The sequence below is a fragment of the Carcharodon carcharias genome, chromosome 13 (genome assembly GCF_017639515.1).
Source record: "Carcharodon carcharias isolate sCarCar2 chromosome 13, sCarCar2.pri, whole genome shotgun sequence".
Taxonomy (NCBI): Eukaryota; Metazoa; Chordata; class Chondrichthyes; order Lamniformes; family Lamnidae; genus Carcharodon; species Carcharodon carcharias.
In genome coordinates this window covers 81,870,217-81,890,340 of record NC_054479.1, presented here as the reverse complement: position 1 = coordinate 81,890,340, position 20,124 = coordinate 81,870,217, and the positions used below count along the sequence as shown (strand labels likewise).

Genomic DNA, 20,124 nt, shown 5'->3' with positions numbered 1-20,124 from the left:
ATTGTGGAATGTGGACATCTCGCTTCACGGCCATCTCATAAAATTTAAATTGGACACGGGAGCCAGTGTTACAGTCCCTATTGGACAAAGAGCCATGGCTGAGAGACCTCTGGCTGAGAACAACAGACACACCACTTTATGTGCTCAGAGGAGTCTGACTTGGTCATAGGCATGATTCCGGAACCATTAAGACAGCAAACAAATCTTTGAGCTAATGCACATCATCCAAAGCAGTCCTTTTTTCCCTTGAGCAGAGATGCCTGTGTAACTCTGAATCTCCTCAAAATGGCAGAAGATGTCATGACAACCACTGTCGTAAATTATACAGAACTGCAAGTTTCTAAGGGCTCCAACAAGAAAGATTCTCTTGACTGGGACTTCAGCTCTGAATTGTCTTCTCTCTTTGTAGTTCAGGTTTGTCCACGTTCATTACAGGTACCAGAAGGCCTTCATTGGTCAGACCAGCCAACCACTCAGATGGTTTTCACAACACCTTGAGTAGATGACAGTCAAGAGAGAAACCAGCAAAGATAAGACCCTCAACCTCCAGCTCCGATGCCAGTTGGAGAGAGAAACCCTGAGAACACAGAGCAGAAGCTGTAATTCCTAGCCAGCATGACAGTGCCACAAATGATGTTGGAACCCAGTAGCAGCCATCCATTGATGACAGTGTACCATGCAGCCAAACACAAAGGTGAGCTTACTACTAAGTCACACTCTCACAACTGAAAGAGCCATCTTCCATCCTGGCATGTTTCATGGTGAGCTGCATGAAGGAAGAAGAGAAACAAATGCTATAGAGATGAGACCAGAGCTTTGTCTGTTCTGTAAAGAGCAGAATAAACCAACCGCCATCGATCACTACAACTGGAGAATCAACAAAGTGCAATTTGATGCCAAAGAATAGAAAATGAGTCTGAAAAGACTCCCAGATGCCAGAAGAACCTCCGATTCAACAAAGTTTACCTGCAGGAACAGAGCCCACTATTCCTACAACAGTAGCTAGAACAAGATATGGAAGGGCTATAAGGCCTCCAGACCGCCTGAACCGATAACTTTAAGACTTGAGGGGGGGGTGTGGGGAGGGGCAGATAGGTCATTGTAATGATGCAATACATGGGATAACTTGTAAATGTAAACTTGGATAATTTGTAAATACATTGGATAAAGACTTGGGGGGAGCTGTAGTATAAGGGCCTGACAAATAAAGGGTTAATGTGGGACTGAGTATAGTACCGCCCACACAGTGATGTAAGAGAACACATGACCTGCACCTAGGGATCAGTGTAATGTTGTACAGAGTGTGTGTAGGAACAAGCATGGAATCAGTTCCTAGCTTGGACCTTTACTGTACCTATGTATATAGTTTCTAATCGTTAAATACTTACCGTTGAGACTATGGATATCTTAATAAGACCTACTGAACTATGCCCAACCTCTTACAACAGTTTGGACAGTTTTATTGCTGTGGGAGGGACTGACACCCAATTTGGGGGATTCAAACTGGAGCTGTTAGAAATGGGTACAGATTTAGGAGGTGACTTTTCTTCCATTGAAAAGGAATATCATTTAGTTAATCTGTAGGAAGCTTTAGAATTTTACTCCACCATGGTGCAGATAAGAATTTCATAGACTGTTGATGAGCCCATTATGAAGTAAATGTTCACAAAATCAAGTTGGGTATACATATACATGTGAGATCATTCTTTTTTTGCTGGCTACAGTACACATTCAAGTTGGTTTCAAGCTAACTTGAAGGAGTAGGCTTCCAGACTTTCAGTGCCAATTTATCTACAACTTGCCTTTCCTCCTGACTATGTCAAGAATTGGGACCAGAAGATGATAAGAACTCTCATATCTTATGATATACGTCATTCTTTGAAATAAGTAAAACCATCCATGCATTGTCCTTCCCGTATCCCTTGTTTCTTATCTGACTTAGTATAGCTTGGAGCCACACCAATATTCTATTCCATTCTTGCTTTTACTTAAAGAAAAACCTTGCATTTATATAGCTTTCTCTATGGCCTTAAGCCTTTCGTAGGGCTCTTCATCACCAGTGAAGTATTTTTGAAATGATATCACTAGTGTAATGTAGGGAAGCACAACACCAATTTGAACACAGGAAGGTCCAACAAACAGCAATGAGAACTGTCCTGTTTTCCTTCAAATTGTGCCATGGGATCTATTACGTGCACCTCAGAGGGAAGTCAGAGCCTTGATTTAACATCTCATCTGAAAGGTATCACCCTCCTCAGTAATGTATTGAAGTGTCAACCCAGTTGCTTAAGTCTTCAGAGCTTGAACTCCTGACATCTTGACTAAGATAAAAGTGCTTCCACTAGGTTAAGCCTCAGGAGGGCGGGATTTTGGACTGAAGCACTTAGACCTATCCCTCAGGTTGCCATGACAGTTTCTCAATACAAAACCAACACACCCAAAGTTTAAAAGGCTCCGAAGAGAGTGGTAAGTGGTAACCCACCCAAAATGGATAAATGGCCAGTTAAGGCTCTTAACTAACTTGTCAGTTCATTAAGGGCCAGTTTGTAATTTTCTTTATAAGGGACGAGATCCACACAAGGGAGGAGGAGGCAGTGATACAGTGGGGAGTGAGTCAGAATGGTGGGACAGCAGCAAGACACACCATTGAAGATGGAAGGCCCCGAGAAGGCCCTTATTCACAGGCAACCAATTGTAGAGCCCCAGGAAAGATATCTGCAATGTCCCTTCACTTGATGAGGGCATTTTGAGGGGGGTGGTGGGCAGGTCCTTCTGCATTGTTTGTAAGAAGGGAAAAGTTCAAGAAGACTGGGCATTATAATTGAAAGGAAGGATGTAACAAGAAATGGGATTAAACTATTCCAAGATTTGATTGACCAACAATGAGAAGCAGCATCTGTAGGAACACAGGCAGAATCCTGGGCAACAGGGGTGCAGGTGTGAATGATGAGGGGCAGGAAGGCATTGAAGGCAATACTTTCAGCATAGGGTCTGCTACCAAAGGAGAAATTACCTGGAGCGACAGTGTCATAGAAGGCTACGCCTGTCCAGGCAGATAATTGCTGACCTCTGTGCTCCCTTTGAGGGTCATCGGAGAGTTTGCAGATGTTTTGTGATTTGACTCGTGGCCAAACCTATTCTGGGAAGATTTCTCTTTACTCACGTGTGACTCAGATTAGACTCAGGAAAGTTACTTCAAAACTACTTTAGTACCATTATGTACATGATAGGATACTAGGTAGTGTAAAGAACATATCTTTTTATTTCTGTTGGACAGTGGACTGCAATGGCTGCAGTTTGAAAGACATGACTATTGAAACAGTGTCAGGGATATATACAATGTCGCTGTCCTAGAACAGAGTGTGCCATGAAAGACAGGATAGTGCTGGAAAGAAGTCCTGGTTTAATGGGGAACTGCCTGGCAACAACGTTTTAATTGGCTCCTGACCAGGTGACCAGGTTTTGTGTGAGGGCAGTGCAGCAATATAACTCCTAGTCTGAAAGGAACAAGACCCAAAACCTCTGTCTCCTGTGTGTGGAAGATTTCAGTAATTCCACAATAGTAGCTAGCTGGCTTTTTCTTCCCATATCTCTATAACCTACTGTCTCTCTGAAAACCCCTGTCAAGCGGCAAAGGGGAAAATCACTGTTAGATATATTGAAAGGCAAAAGCTCAACCAGTGAAGTAAATACCGAAAATGGTGGAAGACCACCTCGTGTCATCAACAAGGAGTGAAATAAATTTGGAAGACATCAATCAAAATCAACCCATCGAGTCCTGTACCCTAAAATTGGTGCTATTGAACTATTTTATCCCACCCTTAAAACACATGTTTTGTGGGTCTTATGTGTCTTGTGTGTGTTTGTGTGTGTGTATAAGGATTTAAGAAGGGGTAGAGTTTAAGTTATAGAGTTAGAAACTAGCAGCTCATATTTCTTACTTTTGCCACTGGTTAACGACAGTTTTTTCAATAAACAGTTATTTACTTAAGTTTATAAACCCGGTGCTCGTATTCTGTTAACCTAAATTCAACAGTTAAGTAGAATTGGGGCAATCTGGTGGTTTGGTCAAATTTTTCACATTTGTCGCGGCTCAAGGAGCAGTGAGGTTTGATCTTACAGTGCACTATCCCAGTAATTTGTGACAAAGATTGGGGGCTCTACCGAGATATTTTGGAACAAAAGACAATTTGGGTATAGATTTAGTAAGTGAAGAGCTAAAAGGAAACACCAGGTTTGTATTGTCAAAAATAAGGTGGCACCGGAAACTGTTGAAGTTTTCCTGCTGGAAGAGATGTCCCTGACTACTTTACAAAAGCCAGGTTAATCGAATTGGCAAGTAAGTTAAGAATAAGATTGCCTGCCAAAGCTAGGAAGACAGAGATAATTGAAGAGATGGCACAGCATTTGAAATTGGAAAGAATACCTGAGAGACCGGGTTCTCCGAGGGGCGGTTCATTGGAATGACTCAAATTCAGTTGCAAATTTAAAAATTGGAACTAGAAGCAGCAGAAAAGGAAAGATAAAGAGCATTTCAAAGGGAGTTAGAAATGGCGAAGTTAGAAAAGGAGGAAAGAGAAAAAGAGAAATAATTCCAGCTTAAAATGTTGACAGTTAAAAAAGAGATGCCAGTGATTGAGGCATATCAGATCAGAACCCAATGGGGAGATATTTAAATTTGTACAAGACTCTTCCAAAATTTGAAGAAAGAGATGTTGAAGCATTCTTTATTTCATTTGAGAAGATAGCTAAACAGATGAACTGGCCGAAAGAAAACTTGACATTGCCCATGCAGGGCAGATTGACAGGTAGAGCACAGGAAATTTATGCTTCACTGTTAGGAGAGGTTTCTAGGGATTATGATGTGGTGAAAAAGGCTATTTTGAGTGCATGAGTTGGTCCTTGAAGCATACAGACAAAAGTTTTGAAATTTAAGAAAACAGCCTGGGCAAACTTACATTGAATTTGAAAGGATTAAGCAAAGTAGTTTTGCTTAGTTGGATACGAGTATTAGGAGTTGAAACTACCTATGAAGTTCTCAGAGAGACCATCCTCTTGGAAGAATTTAAAAACTCCCTTCTGTAATAAGAACCCATGTTGAAGACCAAAGGGTTGCAACTGCTAAACAGGCAGCAATGATGGCTGACGATTATGACCTGATCCATAAAACTAAATCTTTTTTCCATCACCCCCATAAATTTGAAAAGGATAGCAAGTGGGAGAGTGAAAGGAAGGCAAGTAGCCAGGGTAAAAAATGGATAGCTGGGAATGCCTTGAGATCTCCTCCCTAGATTAGGAAGGAAGGTACTGAGGGTGGAAGTGAAACTAATAAAGTGGGACACATTCATTCAGAATGCTGGAAGTTGCAAGGGAAGCCCATGGGACTTATTGGAGTTCGTAAGAGTGAGTCCGAAAAGGGAACTCAAAAAGAAAATGCCACGGATCAAATTGTATTTTTAACTACACATAAGGGACTGGAGATAAACACTGCTGTGAATACAGGTGAAGTGAATAAGGTAGATGAGGGATATAAAGGGTTTTTGTCTAAAGGAAAGATAACCCCTTTTTCATCAAATGATTCAGCTAAATCCATGACTATATTAAGAAACATGAGTTACTTGACTCTTTTGCTGGAGAAGGACCTAGTTTTCCCTCCAGAGGGTACAGTGGAAGCTAAAGTATTAGTAAACAGAATAAGTGGAGAGTATAACCCCGTCCCATTGTACAAAATGCAATTGGAATGTGACTTCTTATCCAGATCAGTGGTTGTAGGAGTGGTTAAGAAATTACCCATGGATGGAGTTGATCTTCTCCTGGCGAATGATTTGGCAGGAGCGGAGTTTATAGCTTCGCCCACAATTACAGAAAGTCCGAGAGAGGCTAAAGAGATGGAGCAGTTACAAGAGCAAGCTCCTGGTATTTTTCCATTGTGTGTGGTGACCAGAGCAATGGGCTAAACAAAGTCTTTCAGCAGAGGTCAAAGTAGTACCACAAACAGATGTTAGAGTAGCTGAAACTTTCTTTAAGGATGAGGATAATTCAAAGAAAGTGTTTAGCGGGTCTTCATTAATTGAGGCCCAGAAAGCAGATCCAGAGTTTAAAAAGTTAGCATAGTCAGCTCACAATGAAGCTGAGACTGAAGGAGTTCCAGAGTGCTATTACATTAAAAACAGAGTTCTGTTGAAGAAATGGAGCCACCCACACAGAACTGCGGATGAGGAATGGACAGTTGTTCATCCGATACTGGTATTGCCCAAATATCGTAGGGAGATATTGCAAGTAGCACATGACATCCCTATGGCAGGACATGTAGGAATACGGAAAGCCCAAGCATTGATAAACAGGCACTTTACCTGGCCAAGACTTTATAAAAACGTAGTGCAATTTTGTAAAATGTGTCATACATGTCAGGTAGTAGGTAAACCTCAACATGTAATCAAACCAGCACCTTTAATATCCATACCAGTTTTTGAAGAACCATTCAGTCAGGTATTTGTAGATTGTGTCGGACCATTACCCAAAATGAAAGCAGGACATCAATATATCCTTACATATGACAACCTGATTTCCAGAAGCTATTCCTGTAAGGACAATTACAGCTAAGATGGTAGTGGAAAAGTTAACTCAGTTTTTCACTGGTTATGGCCTACCAATTGAAATACAATCTGACCAAGGTTCCAACTTCATCTCTAAAATTTTCCAGGACATAATCAGCAATTTGGGTATCAAACAACTAAAATCTACCGCCTATCACCCACAGACACTGGGAGCTTCAGAGAGATACCATCAGACTCTCAAAACCATGATTAAGACCAATTGCCATGAATACCCAAAGAATTGGGACAAAGGATTAGATTTCTTATTATTTCCTACCAGAGATTCTCTGAATGAATCTACTGGATCAAGTTCATTTGAATTGATCTATGGTCATGAAATGAGGTCCATGAAAAGTGATTAAGGAAAAGTTCCAAAAGCAGAAAGATGAACCTCCCCATGTTGGATTACATTCCCATGTTTCTAGAAAGACTCACAGGAGCATGTAAAGTAGCACAAGAGCACTTAAAAATTTCCTAAGCCAAAATGAAAGAATGGGCAGACAAACATGCAACAACTAGAACGTTCCAAGCAGGAGATGAAGTATTGGTATTATTACCTTTGCAGGGTGAACTCCTGAAAGTGAAATTCAGTGGCCCCTACAAGATAGTTAAGAGAGTTAGTAAAGTGACTTATCTGATAGATACTCCTGAGCGCAGGAAGAAGAAATGGTTATGTCACATAAACATGTTGAAGCAATATCATCGCAGAGAAGATGATAAGACAGAGCAAATGTGCTAGGTAGTAGGAGTAGTGGAGGATGACAGAGACAGTTAGGGCAAGGTAGAAGGAGAAGTAGACAGTGCCCAAAATGAACCTTCTACAATTCAATGAGCCAATACGACAATAGTGGGACGGTTAGACACTGCGTTCTCATATTTAGAAGAAGGACCAAGGGAAGATCTAACAAAGTTACTTAGGAAATATAAGGGAATTTGTAGGGATAAACCTGGAAGCTATGTTAACTAAACATGATGTGGACGGAGGAGACTCAGTGCTGATAAAACAACATTGTTATTGGTTGAGCCCAGAAGAACAAGCTCGGTCGGAAACAGAGATCCAATAGATGCTGGACAATCATTTCACTGAGCCTAACCAACGTGGCTGGAGCTCACTGGTAGTATTGGTTCCTAAACCAGATGGATCCACTCGATTTTGTATAGACTGCAGAAAAGTGAATGTAGTAACAAAAACAGATTCGTACCCAATTCCTCAGTTGGAAAATTGCATCCATAGCGTTGGCAGTGCCTCATTTCTTTGTAAAATTGATCTATTGAAGGGGTACTGGCAAGCGCCATTAACATCAAGGGCTAAAGAAATATCCGCCTTTGTTGCACAGAGTGGGTTGTATAAATGTCTGGTCATGCCATTTAGGTTTAAAAACACCCCAGCTACATTTCAGAGACTTATGAACCAAGTCATAGCTGAAGTACCTAACCGTGTGGTTTATTTTGACAATGTTGTAATATATAGTAACACATGGGAAGAGCATGTAAAACAATTAGAGGACCTGCTTAAGCAATTGCAGTTGGCTGGCTTAGTCATAAGTCTGGTCAAAAGTGAATTTGCAAATGCAAGGGTAACTTACCTTTGTCCCATAGTTGGACAAAGGCAAGTGTTGCCAAGAGTAGCCAAAGTGAATGCTCTAATAGAATTTCCCATTCCTAAAAATAAACGAGAAATCCTGAGATTTTTGGGAATGTGTGGGTTTTATAGGAAGTTGGTGCCTAACTTTAGCACAATAGCTGTACCTCTCACCAACTTGTTTAAAAAAAACAGGCAAAAGTGGTATGGTTAGCAGAATGCTAAGCAGCCTTTGAAAAGCTGAAGGCAATCTCAATAAATGAACCAGTGTTGGCTGCCTCTGACTTTACCAAAACTTTTAAGTTGGCAATTTATCCGAGTGACTTGGGGGTAGGTGCAGTCCTATTACAAGATGATCAATTAGGGGTAGAGAAGCCAGTGGGGTACTTTTCCAAAAAACTAAATAAATATCGGAGGAGGTACTCTCCAGTAGAAACTCAAGCATTATTGTTATCTCTTCAACACTTTGAAGTTTATGTCCAACACGAAAACAAAGAAACATGTAGGAGTTCATTGAAAAGTTTAAAATTCGAAATGCGAGACTGTTTAGATGGAGTCTATTGTTTCAACCATTCAGTGTAAAGATTGTTCACATTGTCGGTGAAGATAATGCGATCGCGGATGCATTGCCCCAGGTGTAAAATACTGAAATAAGTCCTGGAACAGAGTGTGCCATGAAAGATAGGATGGTGCTGAGGAGGAGTCTGGCCTAATGGGGAACTGCCTGGCAACAACGTTTTAATTTGCTCCTGACCAGGTGACCAGGTTTTGTGCGGAGAACAGTACAGCAGAATAGCTCCTAGCCTGTAAGGAACAAGACCTGAAACCTCTGTCTTCTGTGTGAAAGATTCTAGTAAACCTACAGTAATAGCTAGCTAGCTTTTTCTCCTCATATCTCTGTAACCTGCTCCCTCTGAAAACCCCTGATAAGAGGCAAAGGGGAAAATCGCTGTTAGAGACATTGAAAGGCAAGTGTTCAAACAATGAACTAAATACTGAAAGTGCTGGAAGACCACCTCGTGTCATCAACAAGAACTGAAAGAATTTGAAACACATCAATCAAAATTAGCCCATCAAATCCTGTACTGAACTGTTTTATCGTGTGTGTGTATTTGTGTGTGTGTGTGTGTGTGTGTGTGCGTGTATTTAAGAAGGGGTAGAGTTTAGGTGAAAGAGTTAGAAATTAGAAGTTCATATTTCTTTCTTTTGTCACTGGTTAACAACAGTTTGCTCAATAAACATTTATTTACTTATTGGGCAGAATTTTATGGCCCCGTTTTGGCGGGAGCGGGGCCATTATAAATGCAATTGACGACAGCGGGAACGTAAAATCCCGCTGTCGTAAAATTCTGCCCATTAAGTTTACAAACCTGGTGCCCATATTCTGTTAACCTAAATTCAATAATTAGGTAGAATTGGGGCAATGTGGTGGTTTGTTCAAACTTTTCAGATTTGTCATGGCTCAGGGAACAGTGGGGCTTGATATTACAGTGTACTATCCCCAGTGAGTCGTAACAGTAAGTACAACTCCCTTGTTTACAGACCATTCCATTTGCTGTACACAGTCTCTGGGACATGACTGCTGATATCACTGTTACATCATGATTCACATCACTATCTTATTACTGTCAAGAAGAGATATTAACGTATATCATGTTTTGGAATTTATTTTTTTAAAACAGAGCGTTAGTCTGTGTGTGTGTTAATTGAATTAAAGCCAGGTAGTCTGGGTATATATAGTAGTTTTGAAATGTAAACAGTAAGGTAGTGAGGACATTTGCATTTTGTTGAATAGAGCATTCAAGATTGGGAGTGGAAGCTTGCATCTAGCTGGGAGACACCAAGCAATGTTTATATTATCAATATATGAAAGGGGTTCAAAGGGCCTGGTGATCCATGAGAATTTGCATTCAAAGGGGAAGGCTGGGTGTAACAGAAGAGAGTTTTGTGTATGCAAGTCAGAGACGTGTAAGATCTAAGCCTGTAAGCCTACAACTGTCTGCAAAAGAACAAATTGAAAGGAACCTCATCCTGAATTCGTAAGGTGAAATTGCTTTGCCTGGTTAAAATAAATCCAAAATACTGCGGATGCTGGAAATCTGAAACAAAAACAAAAGTGGAAAAACTCAGCAGGTCTGACAGCATCCGTGGAGAGGAAGACAGAGTTAACGTATCGAGTCCATATGAATCTTCATCAGAACTACAGAGGAATAGAAATGTGGTGAAATATAAGCTGTTTAAGAGGGGTGGAACAGGTGGAGCTGGATAGAGGGCCAGTGATAGGTGGAGGCAAAGGAGAGATTGCTAAAGATGTCATAAACAAAAGAGCAAAGGGGTGTTGACGGTAGTGATATTAGCGAAACGATGTGCTAATGGTGACATTAAGGGTAGAAAGCAGGATGAGCAAGTGGCAGATGGCCCTAGTGGGGATGGGGTGGGGGGAAGGGATTGAAATAGGCTAAAAGGTGGAGATAAAACAATGGATGGAAATAAATTTTAAAAATCATAATACAAATAGGTGGGAAAAGAAAAAGATACATATAAAATAATAATAATTATTAAAAAAAGGGGAATCAAAAAGGGGTTGAGGATGGAGGAGAGAATTCATGATCTGAAGTTGTTGAACTCAATATTCGGTCCGGAAGGCTGTAAAGTGCCTAATCAGAAGATGAGGTGCTGTTCCTCCAGTTTGCATTGAGCTTCACTGGAACATTGCAGCAGGCCAAGGACAGACATGTGGGCATGAGAGCAGGATGGTGTGTTGAAAGGGCAAGCGACAGGAAGGTCTGGGTCATGCTTGCGGACAGACCGAAGATGTTCCGCAAAGCGGTCACCCAGTCTGTGTTTGGTCTCTCCAATGTAGAGGAGACCGCATTGGGAGTAGCGAATGCAGTAGACTAAATTGAGGGAAGTGCAAGAGAAGTGCTGCTTCACTTGAAAGGAGTGTTTGTGCCTTTGGACGGTGAGGAGGGGGTAAGTAAAGGGGTAGGTGTTGCACCTTCTGTGTTGCATGGGAGGATGCCGTGGGAGGAGATTGAGGTGTAGAAGGTGATGGAGGAGTGGACCAGGGTGTCCCGGAGGGAACCGTCCCTATGGAATGCCGATGGGAGGGGTGAAGGGAAGATGTGTTTGGTGGTGGCATCATGCTGGAGTTGGCGAAAATGGCGGAGGATGATCCTTTGAATGCGGAGCTTGGTGGGGTGATAAGTGAAGACAAGGAGGACCCTATCATGGTTCTGGGAGGGAGAGGAAGGTGTGAAGGCGGACGCACGGGAGATGGGCTGGACACAGTTGAGGGCCCTGTCAACCACCATGGGTGGAAAACCTCGGTTAAGGAAGAAGGAAGACTTGTTAGAGAAACTGTTTTGGAAAGTGGCATCATCGGAACAGATACGTCGGAGGTGAAGGAACTGAGAGAATGGGATAGAGTCCTTACAGGAAGCAGCTAAGGAGCTGTAGTCGAGGTAGCTGTGGGAATCGGTGGGCTTGCAATGAACATTGGTGGATAGTCTATCACCAGAAATTGAGACAGAGAGGTCAAGGAAGGGAAGGGAAGTGTCAGTGATGGACCATGTGAAAATGATGGAGGGGTGGAAATTGGAAGCAAAGTTCACACATTTTTCCAGGTCCAGACGAGAGCATGAAGTGGCACCAAAGCAGTCACCGATATACTGGAGAAAGAGTTGAGGGATGGTGCCAGAGTAGGACTGGAACAAGGAATGTTCCACATACTCCATAGACAGGCATAACCGGGGCCCATGCGGGTACCCATGGCCACACCTTTTATTTGGAGGAAGTGAGATGAGCTTAAGGAGAAATTGTTCAGTGTGAGAACAAGTTCAGCCAGAGGGAGGAGAGTAGTGGTAGATGGAGATTGTTTGGGGCTCTGTTCAAGGAAGAAGCATAGAGCTCTCAGACCATTCCGGTGGGGGATGGAGCTGTAGAGGGATTAGACATCCATGGTGAAAAGGAGGCGGTTGGAGCCAGGGAACTGGAAATTGTTGATATGATGTAGGGTGTCAGAGGAATCACTAATGTAGATGGGAAGGGACTGGACAAGGGGAGAGAGAATGGAGTCAAGGTAGCAAGAAATGAGTTCCGTGGGGCAAGAACAGGCTGACACGATCGGTCTGCTGGGACAGTCCTGTTTTTGGATTTTGGGTAGGAGGTAGAAGCGGGCTGTCCAAGGTTGGGAGACTATTAGGTTGGAAGCTGTGGAGGGAAGGTCGCCAGAGGAGATGAAGTCAGTGACAGTCCCGAAAACAGTGGCTTGATGTTCAGTGGTGGGGTCATTGTCCAGGGGGAGGTAGGAGGAAGTGTCTGCGAGTTGGCGCTCAGCCTCTGCAAGGTAGAGGTCAGTATGCCATTAACAACAGCACCACCCTTGTCAGCAGGTTTGATGACAAAGTCAGGGTTGGACCTATTTTCACATGGTCCATCACTGACACTTCCCTTCCCTTCCTTGACCTCTCTGTCTCAATTTCTGGTGATAGACTATCCACCAATATTCATTACAAGCCCACAGACTCCCACAGCTACCTCGACTACAGCTCCTCACACCCTGCTTCCTGAAAGGACTCCATCCCATTCTCTCAGTTCCTTTGCCTCTGTCGTATATGTTCCGATGATGCCACTTTCCAAAACAATTCTTCTGATATGTCTTACTCCTTTCTTAACTGAGGTTTTCCACCCATGGTGGTTGACAGGGCCCTCAACCGTGTCTGACCCATCACCCAAGCATCCGCTCTCACATCTTCCGTTCCCTCCCAGAACTATGATAGGGTCCCCCTTGTCTTCACTTATCACCCCACCAAGCTCCACATTCATAGGCTCATCCTCCGCCATTTCCGCCAACTCCAGCATGATGCCAGCACCAAACACATCTTCCCTTCACGCCCCCGTCGGCATTCTGTAGGGACCGTTCCCTCCAGGACACCCTGGTCCACTTCTCCATCACCTCTGACACCTCAACCTTCTCCCAAGGCATCTCCCCATGCAACCACAGAAGGTGCAACACCTGTCCCTTTATTTCCCCCCTCCTCACCGTCCAAAAGCACAAACACTCCTTTCAAGTGAAGCAGCATTTCACTTTCACTTCCCTCAATTTAGTCTACTGCATTCGCTGCTCCCAATGCGGTCTCCTCTACATTTGAAAGATCAAACACTGACTGGGTGACCGCTTTCCGGAGCACCTTCGGTCTGTCCGCAAGCATGACCCAGACCTTCCTGTCATTTGCCACTTCAACACACCATCCTGCTGTCATGCCCACATGTCCGTCCTTGGCCTGCTGCAATGTTCCAGTGAAGCTCAACACAAACTGGAGGAATAGCATCTCATCTTCCGATTAGGCACTTTACAGCCTTCCAGACTCAACATTGAGTTCAACAACTTCAGATCATGAACACTCTCCTCCATCCCTACCCCCTTTTTGATCCCCCTTTTTCTAATAATTATTATTATTTTATATGTATCTTTTTCTTTTCTCACCTATTTGTATTATGATTTTTAAAATTTATTTACATCCATTGTTTTATCTCCACTTTTAGCCTATTTCAATCCCTTCCCCCCACCCCACCCTCACTTGCTCATCCTGCTTTCTACCCTTAATGTCACCATTAGCACATCCTTTAGCTAATATCACTACCGTCAACACCCCTTTGTCCTTTTGTTTATGACATCTTTGGCAATCTCTCCTTTGCCTCCCCCAATACTGGCCCTCTATCCAGCTCCACCTGTTCTACCCCTCTTAAACAGCTTATATTTCACCACATTTCTATTCCTCTTTAGTTCTGATGAAGAGTCATATGGACTCGATATGTTAACCCTGTCTTCCTCTCCACAGATGCTGTCAGCCCTGCTGTGTTTTTCCAGCAATTTTTGTTTTTGCTTTGCTTGGTGTCTGGTTATGTCTATTGATTATCATTGCCTTAGTGGAGACTAACTTGGGAATTTGTTAAAATTTATGATAGTAGTAATTTGAAGCCATGTGCATGTGTTTACTTTGTTTTAAAGTATAAATGTTTCATTTAGTTTAATATAAAAACCCCTTGAGAACTGGAGGTCTTATTCCTGAATTTAGGGCTGCAACTCAAAACATACCAACTGAAAATATAGGTTATGACAGTTGTTTAAAATTTCCCTCTGAGATTTTAAATAATTCAGCCTTTTCAAACTGCTGTGTCGTAACAATTACCATAACCAGGAATTAATTATACTACAGCAGGAACAGGTGTCATGGCCTTCCCTTGGTTGTAAAAGTCACACTGGCCTTGTGTTTGTTTGCAACCAGTTCATTTCAAGTAGTGGCAGCAGACAGTGGTCGCCACATTATCGGAAGGATGTGATTGCACTGGAAGGGGATACAGAGGAGATTCACCAGGATTTTGCCTGGGATGAAACATTTAGGTTATGAAGAGAGGTTGGATAGACTTGGGTTGTTTTCGTTGTAGCAGAGAAGACTGAGGGGAGACTTGATCGAGGTGTACAAGATTATGAGGGGCATGGACAGGGTAGATAGGGAGCAGCTGTTCCCTTAGTTGGAGGGTCAGTCAGAAGGGGGTATAAGTTCAAGTTGAGGGCCAGGAGGTTTAGGGGGGATGTGAGGAAAAAACTTTTTTATCCAGAGGGTGGTGACGGTCTGGAATGCATTGCCTGGAAGGGTGGTGGAGGCGGGTTGCCTCACATCCTTTAAAAAGTACCTGGATGAGCACTTGGCATGTCATAACATTCAAGGTTATGGGCCAAATGATGGTAAATGGGATTAGGTAGGTAGATCAGGTGTTTCTCACATGTCGGTGCAGACTGGATGGGCCGAAGGGCCTCTTCTGCACTGTGATTCTGTGTGATCTCACAGTCAACAGCATCACTGCATCACAGCAGTGTCAGATGCTCTATTCAAAAGGAAAGGGGATTACATTGAATTTAAGGTGGATAGTAACTCTCAAGCTTAAAGGGCAGTAAGATTTGTCTCCTTCATTGGATTACCTCAGGTGAATGGGATCATTGCTTGCACCCAGGTGACTATCAAGGTACTGACTGACTAGCCAGGGAGGTTCCTCAATAGATAAGGATTCCACTCACTAAACATTCAGCTGGTATGCAGCCACAGCAAGCCTTTATGCAGGTTTGTGCATGCTACCCTGGAAGCTGCCATGATGCCTTCATTCTCTGGCAATCACAGGCTGCAACTCTTCATGGAGCCATCAGAAATCTGTGGATGGCTGTTAGCTGATAAGCCTTATACTGTGGGGAGCTGATTGGTGACTCCAGTGCATTAGCTTGCCATGGAGACTGAGAGAGACATGACAACTGATGGCACCTGAGCACAAAGGTCATCATTGTACAGGCCAACAGCCTCCCGCAGATGAAGTGTAGGTGCTTTGACAGGTTGGGGTGTGCCCTCCAGTACACTCCTTTAAGGGTCTCATGCACTGTGGCAGTCTCTGCATAACATGGCCCTCCAGAGAGGTGTCGACCTTGAAGAGCGAGTAGTGCTGGAATGCCACAGCCCCTTAGAGAGAGGAAGAGGAAGAGGAAGAATAGGATGAGAAGGAGGCTGAAAGAAAAATAGAGATTTCATAATGTTAGGCTCAGGAGGTGATGTGCTGATCAGGATGGCAGGGATGCTGGCGCCACTCTGATCCAAACAGGTTTCATCTGAGCATGACTCAGTCTGCAGGACATTCAGAGAGGAGCGTCTCCTTCATCTGAGTGAGAGCAAGCATCTGTTAACAACCAAGGTCAGCAACTTTCTAATGGCACAACCACTGCAAGACTTCAGAGTCTCCCTTGACATACTCTTCACCAATGCACTCCTTTGCTTTGCTAACCTTAATTTTCACTCTATTGCTTTCACTATGATGAAATAAAGACACACAGGCTGGATTTTATGGAGCACTGTGTTCCCTGCACCTCCCCCCAACCTGACTAAAAAATCAGCTGGGAGCCTGCCTGCGATAAAGCTGGTTACCCCACAGCCACTTAATGTTTGGCGGGGCGTTAATCAGCTGAGAGCAAGATTCCATCCCAATCTTTAGAATAGGTTCCGCCTTATAGAGCTGTCTACCAATCGGATTGGCTGGCAGTTCTGTAGTCCCAGCGGCGGCATGAGGTTATGGAGGCTGGACTTCAGGTATGTCCAGGGTATCACAAGGGCCCCAGCGAGGAGGGGTTGTGATGATGTGAGGTGGGTTTGAGAGGCCGGGGGGAGGGTGGATGGGTATCATGACCTTGTCTTCAATGGGGACCCCCAAAGAATATATCCTGGCCAAATGCCAGCCTGCACAGCTAAAGTGACTGGGTAACCCACTAGGCGTGGGCCTCCACCTGCTGCAGCAGGGTGGATTGAGGCCTTTGACGGGCCATTAATTGGCCCAAAGGTGGATGGGCTGTCCAATACCTCCACTGCCCCTTGTAAAATTGGAGGCAGGTCGGGGATGGATGTAGGCGGTGGGCAAGTCACAGGCTGCATTTTACGAGGCCCCTGTCTTCAGACCTGCTAGCGGGGAAACGTAAAATCCAGCCCACAAGTTTGCCTTAGTGTCACATACCCAGTACTTTATTATTTAGCAATTTAATATTACTTACAACAGAAACACCCAATTGACTAACACCTGTCATCACTGACACGGTGACCTTTGCACGGTCACTCCTATAAATTGTTCCCCTTGTGGCAGAGGATGAGGTGAAGGCAGACTGCTGGCTAATGTCTGTCTGGGATTGAGATGCCCGTGCAGTTGGCCTCGGTGCAGAGGTGCTAGGCTGGGGGAGGGTTGCCTCCAAAGGCTGCTGCACTGGCATCAGTGCAGGGGCAGCCTCTGTCACAAAGTGTAACTCTATGGATGCTTCACCCATCAGAGAAGCCATGGAGATGGCTGGTGATGATGGAGCCTCATGAAAGGTGGACGCCTCATTACCATCTCTTGCATCCTCAGCCCTTTCATGCAACCTCTCCAGCTGCACCTAGCCCTGTGGGGAACAAAAGAGAAGTTGGTTGTGAGAAATCGGCAAAATTAAAAGTTACTGCTGCTACCTAAAATAATTAGATGACAGATTGTGCATTGGCAACTTGTTGCATGGGGAGGATTGCAAAGCATCCTCTGAACCTGGAGGTGTTGAGATCTTTTCACCCTGTCTGTGTTGGACCCACATTTCTCCATCTCTAACATCTCAGCGGCTTGCCACTCTGGTCAGATCAAGGGCCAGCTCATCAAAATTCACCAGTGATATGAGCTGGAGAACCTCATTATCCAAACATACTCTCTTGCTTTCCTGGTGTTGTACTCCTATTTGGTCTGCAAGGTGAAGAAAGATGCCATTAGGACAATGCCTCCCTCCATCACCACTTAGAGTTTTTATTTGTATAAGATGTTGCAGTCTTCACTTTAGCCCACTATCTAAAAGGACTGGGGGTATGAACTATGCAAATGGGTCATCAATGTTGTTGAGATTAACTCTCTGCAACCTCAGGATGCCCCTCTCCTGGCATTCTGGTGACTGTTGACCAGGAGGCATGCCATCTGGGTCTATCTTTGGACTCAACTTTCTAGACCTAAGCTGGTCATTGAAATTACTTCTGCATTGGACTCAGTTACTTCCCACACTCCTCTGCTGCTGACCTCATGAGCCAGTTCCAGCCATGCCTTTTTGCTCAGCCTTGCAGACTTTCTTGTGCCTCAGGGAAAAGGATATGTCTGTATGCTATCACTGCCTCCAGCAACACCTTGTGAGAAAAATGGAGAGTTGCCCCGGCATGGGAGCCCTCTCTGCCCACCTTCCACTGCTCAGATACTCTTTCCATCCTTGAGACGACAGCAACCACAGCAATGGCTTTCACTTGCACTTTAAATTGGGCCATTGCCTCATGTTTTCTACCTCTTTCTCACGCATACCGTTGCTAATTGGATGGTAAATGTGACTTTGGCCCAATTAAGTTAATTTTCAATTATATTTAATCACATTCAGTAGTGTGTTTATTGCTGACATGGCGCAGGGTCAGGACCTGGAAATTAACTTGACATTAGTGTCCTAACCCCAGAATTGAAATCTTGCTCAATATGTCAGAGTGCCAATTTGCTATGCCTAATCCATGTTTCTGACTTCTTACTTGTTAAAATAATTGAGTGTGATTCTTAAGCCAAGTCACAGCTACTTTGGCATTCAATGATGCCTCTTGCAGGCAAATATTTAATTAAGGCATTGTCCAGAAAGAGCCTGACAAGATGATTGATTACAACACTGAGAGCTGGGAGCTAAAAATAAGAAGATTACCTATTGGACAACAAACTTTTTATTGAGGGTTGTCCAGAAATAGGAGTACTATTTAAGTCTTGGACAGACTTGGAACTTATAGACATTTAAGAGTTTTTGAGGAAAAAGATAGTGTTTACTTCCAAGGATAAAATAAGCAATGGTGACTGTTTTGACAACAACAGAATTTCATTTGTAATCAAAAAGGCTATCAAGTGGGTACGTGAAAAGTAAAAATTGGTAGTTGTTGGCTAGAATTCTGAGATTGTATGTTGTGCCAGGGACTGGAGACTAACCAATGTAAAGAGAAGAGAGAAAGGGAAACCAGCTAACTAGAGACTGGCTAGTCTAATAGCAGTTGTGGGAAATCTCTTAGAATTCATAATTCAAGGTAAAATAGCGAACATTTAGAGATGCTTGGGATAATATAGGACCACCCTCCATATTTAAAGTATAATTGTTACTTTTATGTTGATGAATATAATTTTCGTAAAATACTACATAATGTTAATCAGTTTAGAAATGCGCAGTGCCAGAACCTGTCAAATGCTTTGGAGATGACCCAAAGTAATGACAAATACAGCAGTGTGTAAGAGCAGAATTCCAGAGGTCCATAATTCAGGCAACAAGATCATTAATGCAGTGACTATACGGTACACCACAGTTGGTCAGTGGTTGAAAATGCAAAGCCACGAGTATAAAATTAAGAAAAATTATCCTTTTAATTCAAGATTTAAGTGTGTAGAGGTGTATGGTTGGATGGAAAATATTTTTGTGGAATTACTTGAGAGCTTTAAAGATATAAATCATGCATATGAGAGTTCCTTTCTATTGAAATGGCCTCTTTCAATATAAACAGAATAAGCAACCATCTGACTTTTTTCTAAATATTCTTACACTTTGTTTTTTTAGAACAAATGGGAAAGCACCATTGACCAACAGAAATTAGTCATTGAGAACTCTATGCAGATGAAGTCAATGGATGAAGTTTTGGCTGATCTGAAAAAGGAAGGTAGAAAACTTTGTATAAAGTTCTGTCACTACATTTTGGCAAAGTATGATGTTTCTGGACAGTTTTTACTGTTCAAAATTTGTAGTAAAGCAGTACACTTATCTCTCATTTAGTACTCCTAATGTGTTCCGAACAAATTGTGTGCTAAATAAAAATGTTCTTAACAAAAATCACTTTCCCGTAAGAAAACATCCTGACCTGTAATATTTACATTAAAAACCTATTGGCTGATTTGAACATAACTGGCACAAAATCCTCTTACCACTCTTACTAACTAATGACCTTTACTAACTTACTACTCTATCTACTTATTACCCGCTAACCTCTTCCCGCCACTTACATGCTGCTGCTCTCCTGGCCCCCTCAATCCCTCCCACTTGCTGCTTCTTTCTCCCTCCTATTCTCTGCTTCCCTCTCCCGACCTCCTCAATGCTTCCTCTCGCCACCTCACTTGCTCCCTCCTGCCTACTCCTTCCCTCTTGCCTCCCCACTTCTGAGCCCTCATTCAGCATTGTTAAATGCGGTCATTGGTTATGGTCCATGTAGGTACCAGCAACACAGGTAGAACTAGGAACGAGGTTCTGTGTAAAGTGTATGAGGAGCTAGGCACTAAATTAAAAAGCAGAACTTCAAAGGCAATAATCTCTGGATTATTACCTGAGCCATGCGCAAATTGGCGTGGGTT

The 20,124-nt window shown here is 43.2% G+C and overlaps 1 protein-coding gene across 1 annotated transcript in view; it reads left to right on the top strand.

The window, feature by feature from the left end:
- Window positions 1-20,124, top strand: part of LOC121286091 (cilia- and flagella-associated protein 54-like) — a 254,632-nt gene that overhangs the window by 195,744 nt on the left and 38,764 nt on the right. Inside the window, exon 30 of the mRNA XM_041203086.1 lies at window positions 19,340-19,439. Within this exon, the coding sequence (XP_041059020.1) occupies window positions 19,340-19,439 (100 nt within the window). The remainder of the gene's footprint in view (window positions 1-19,339; window positions 19,440-20,124) is intronic.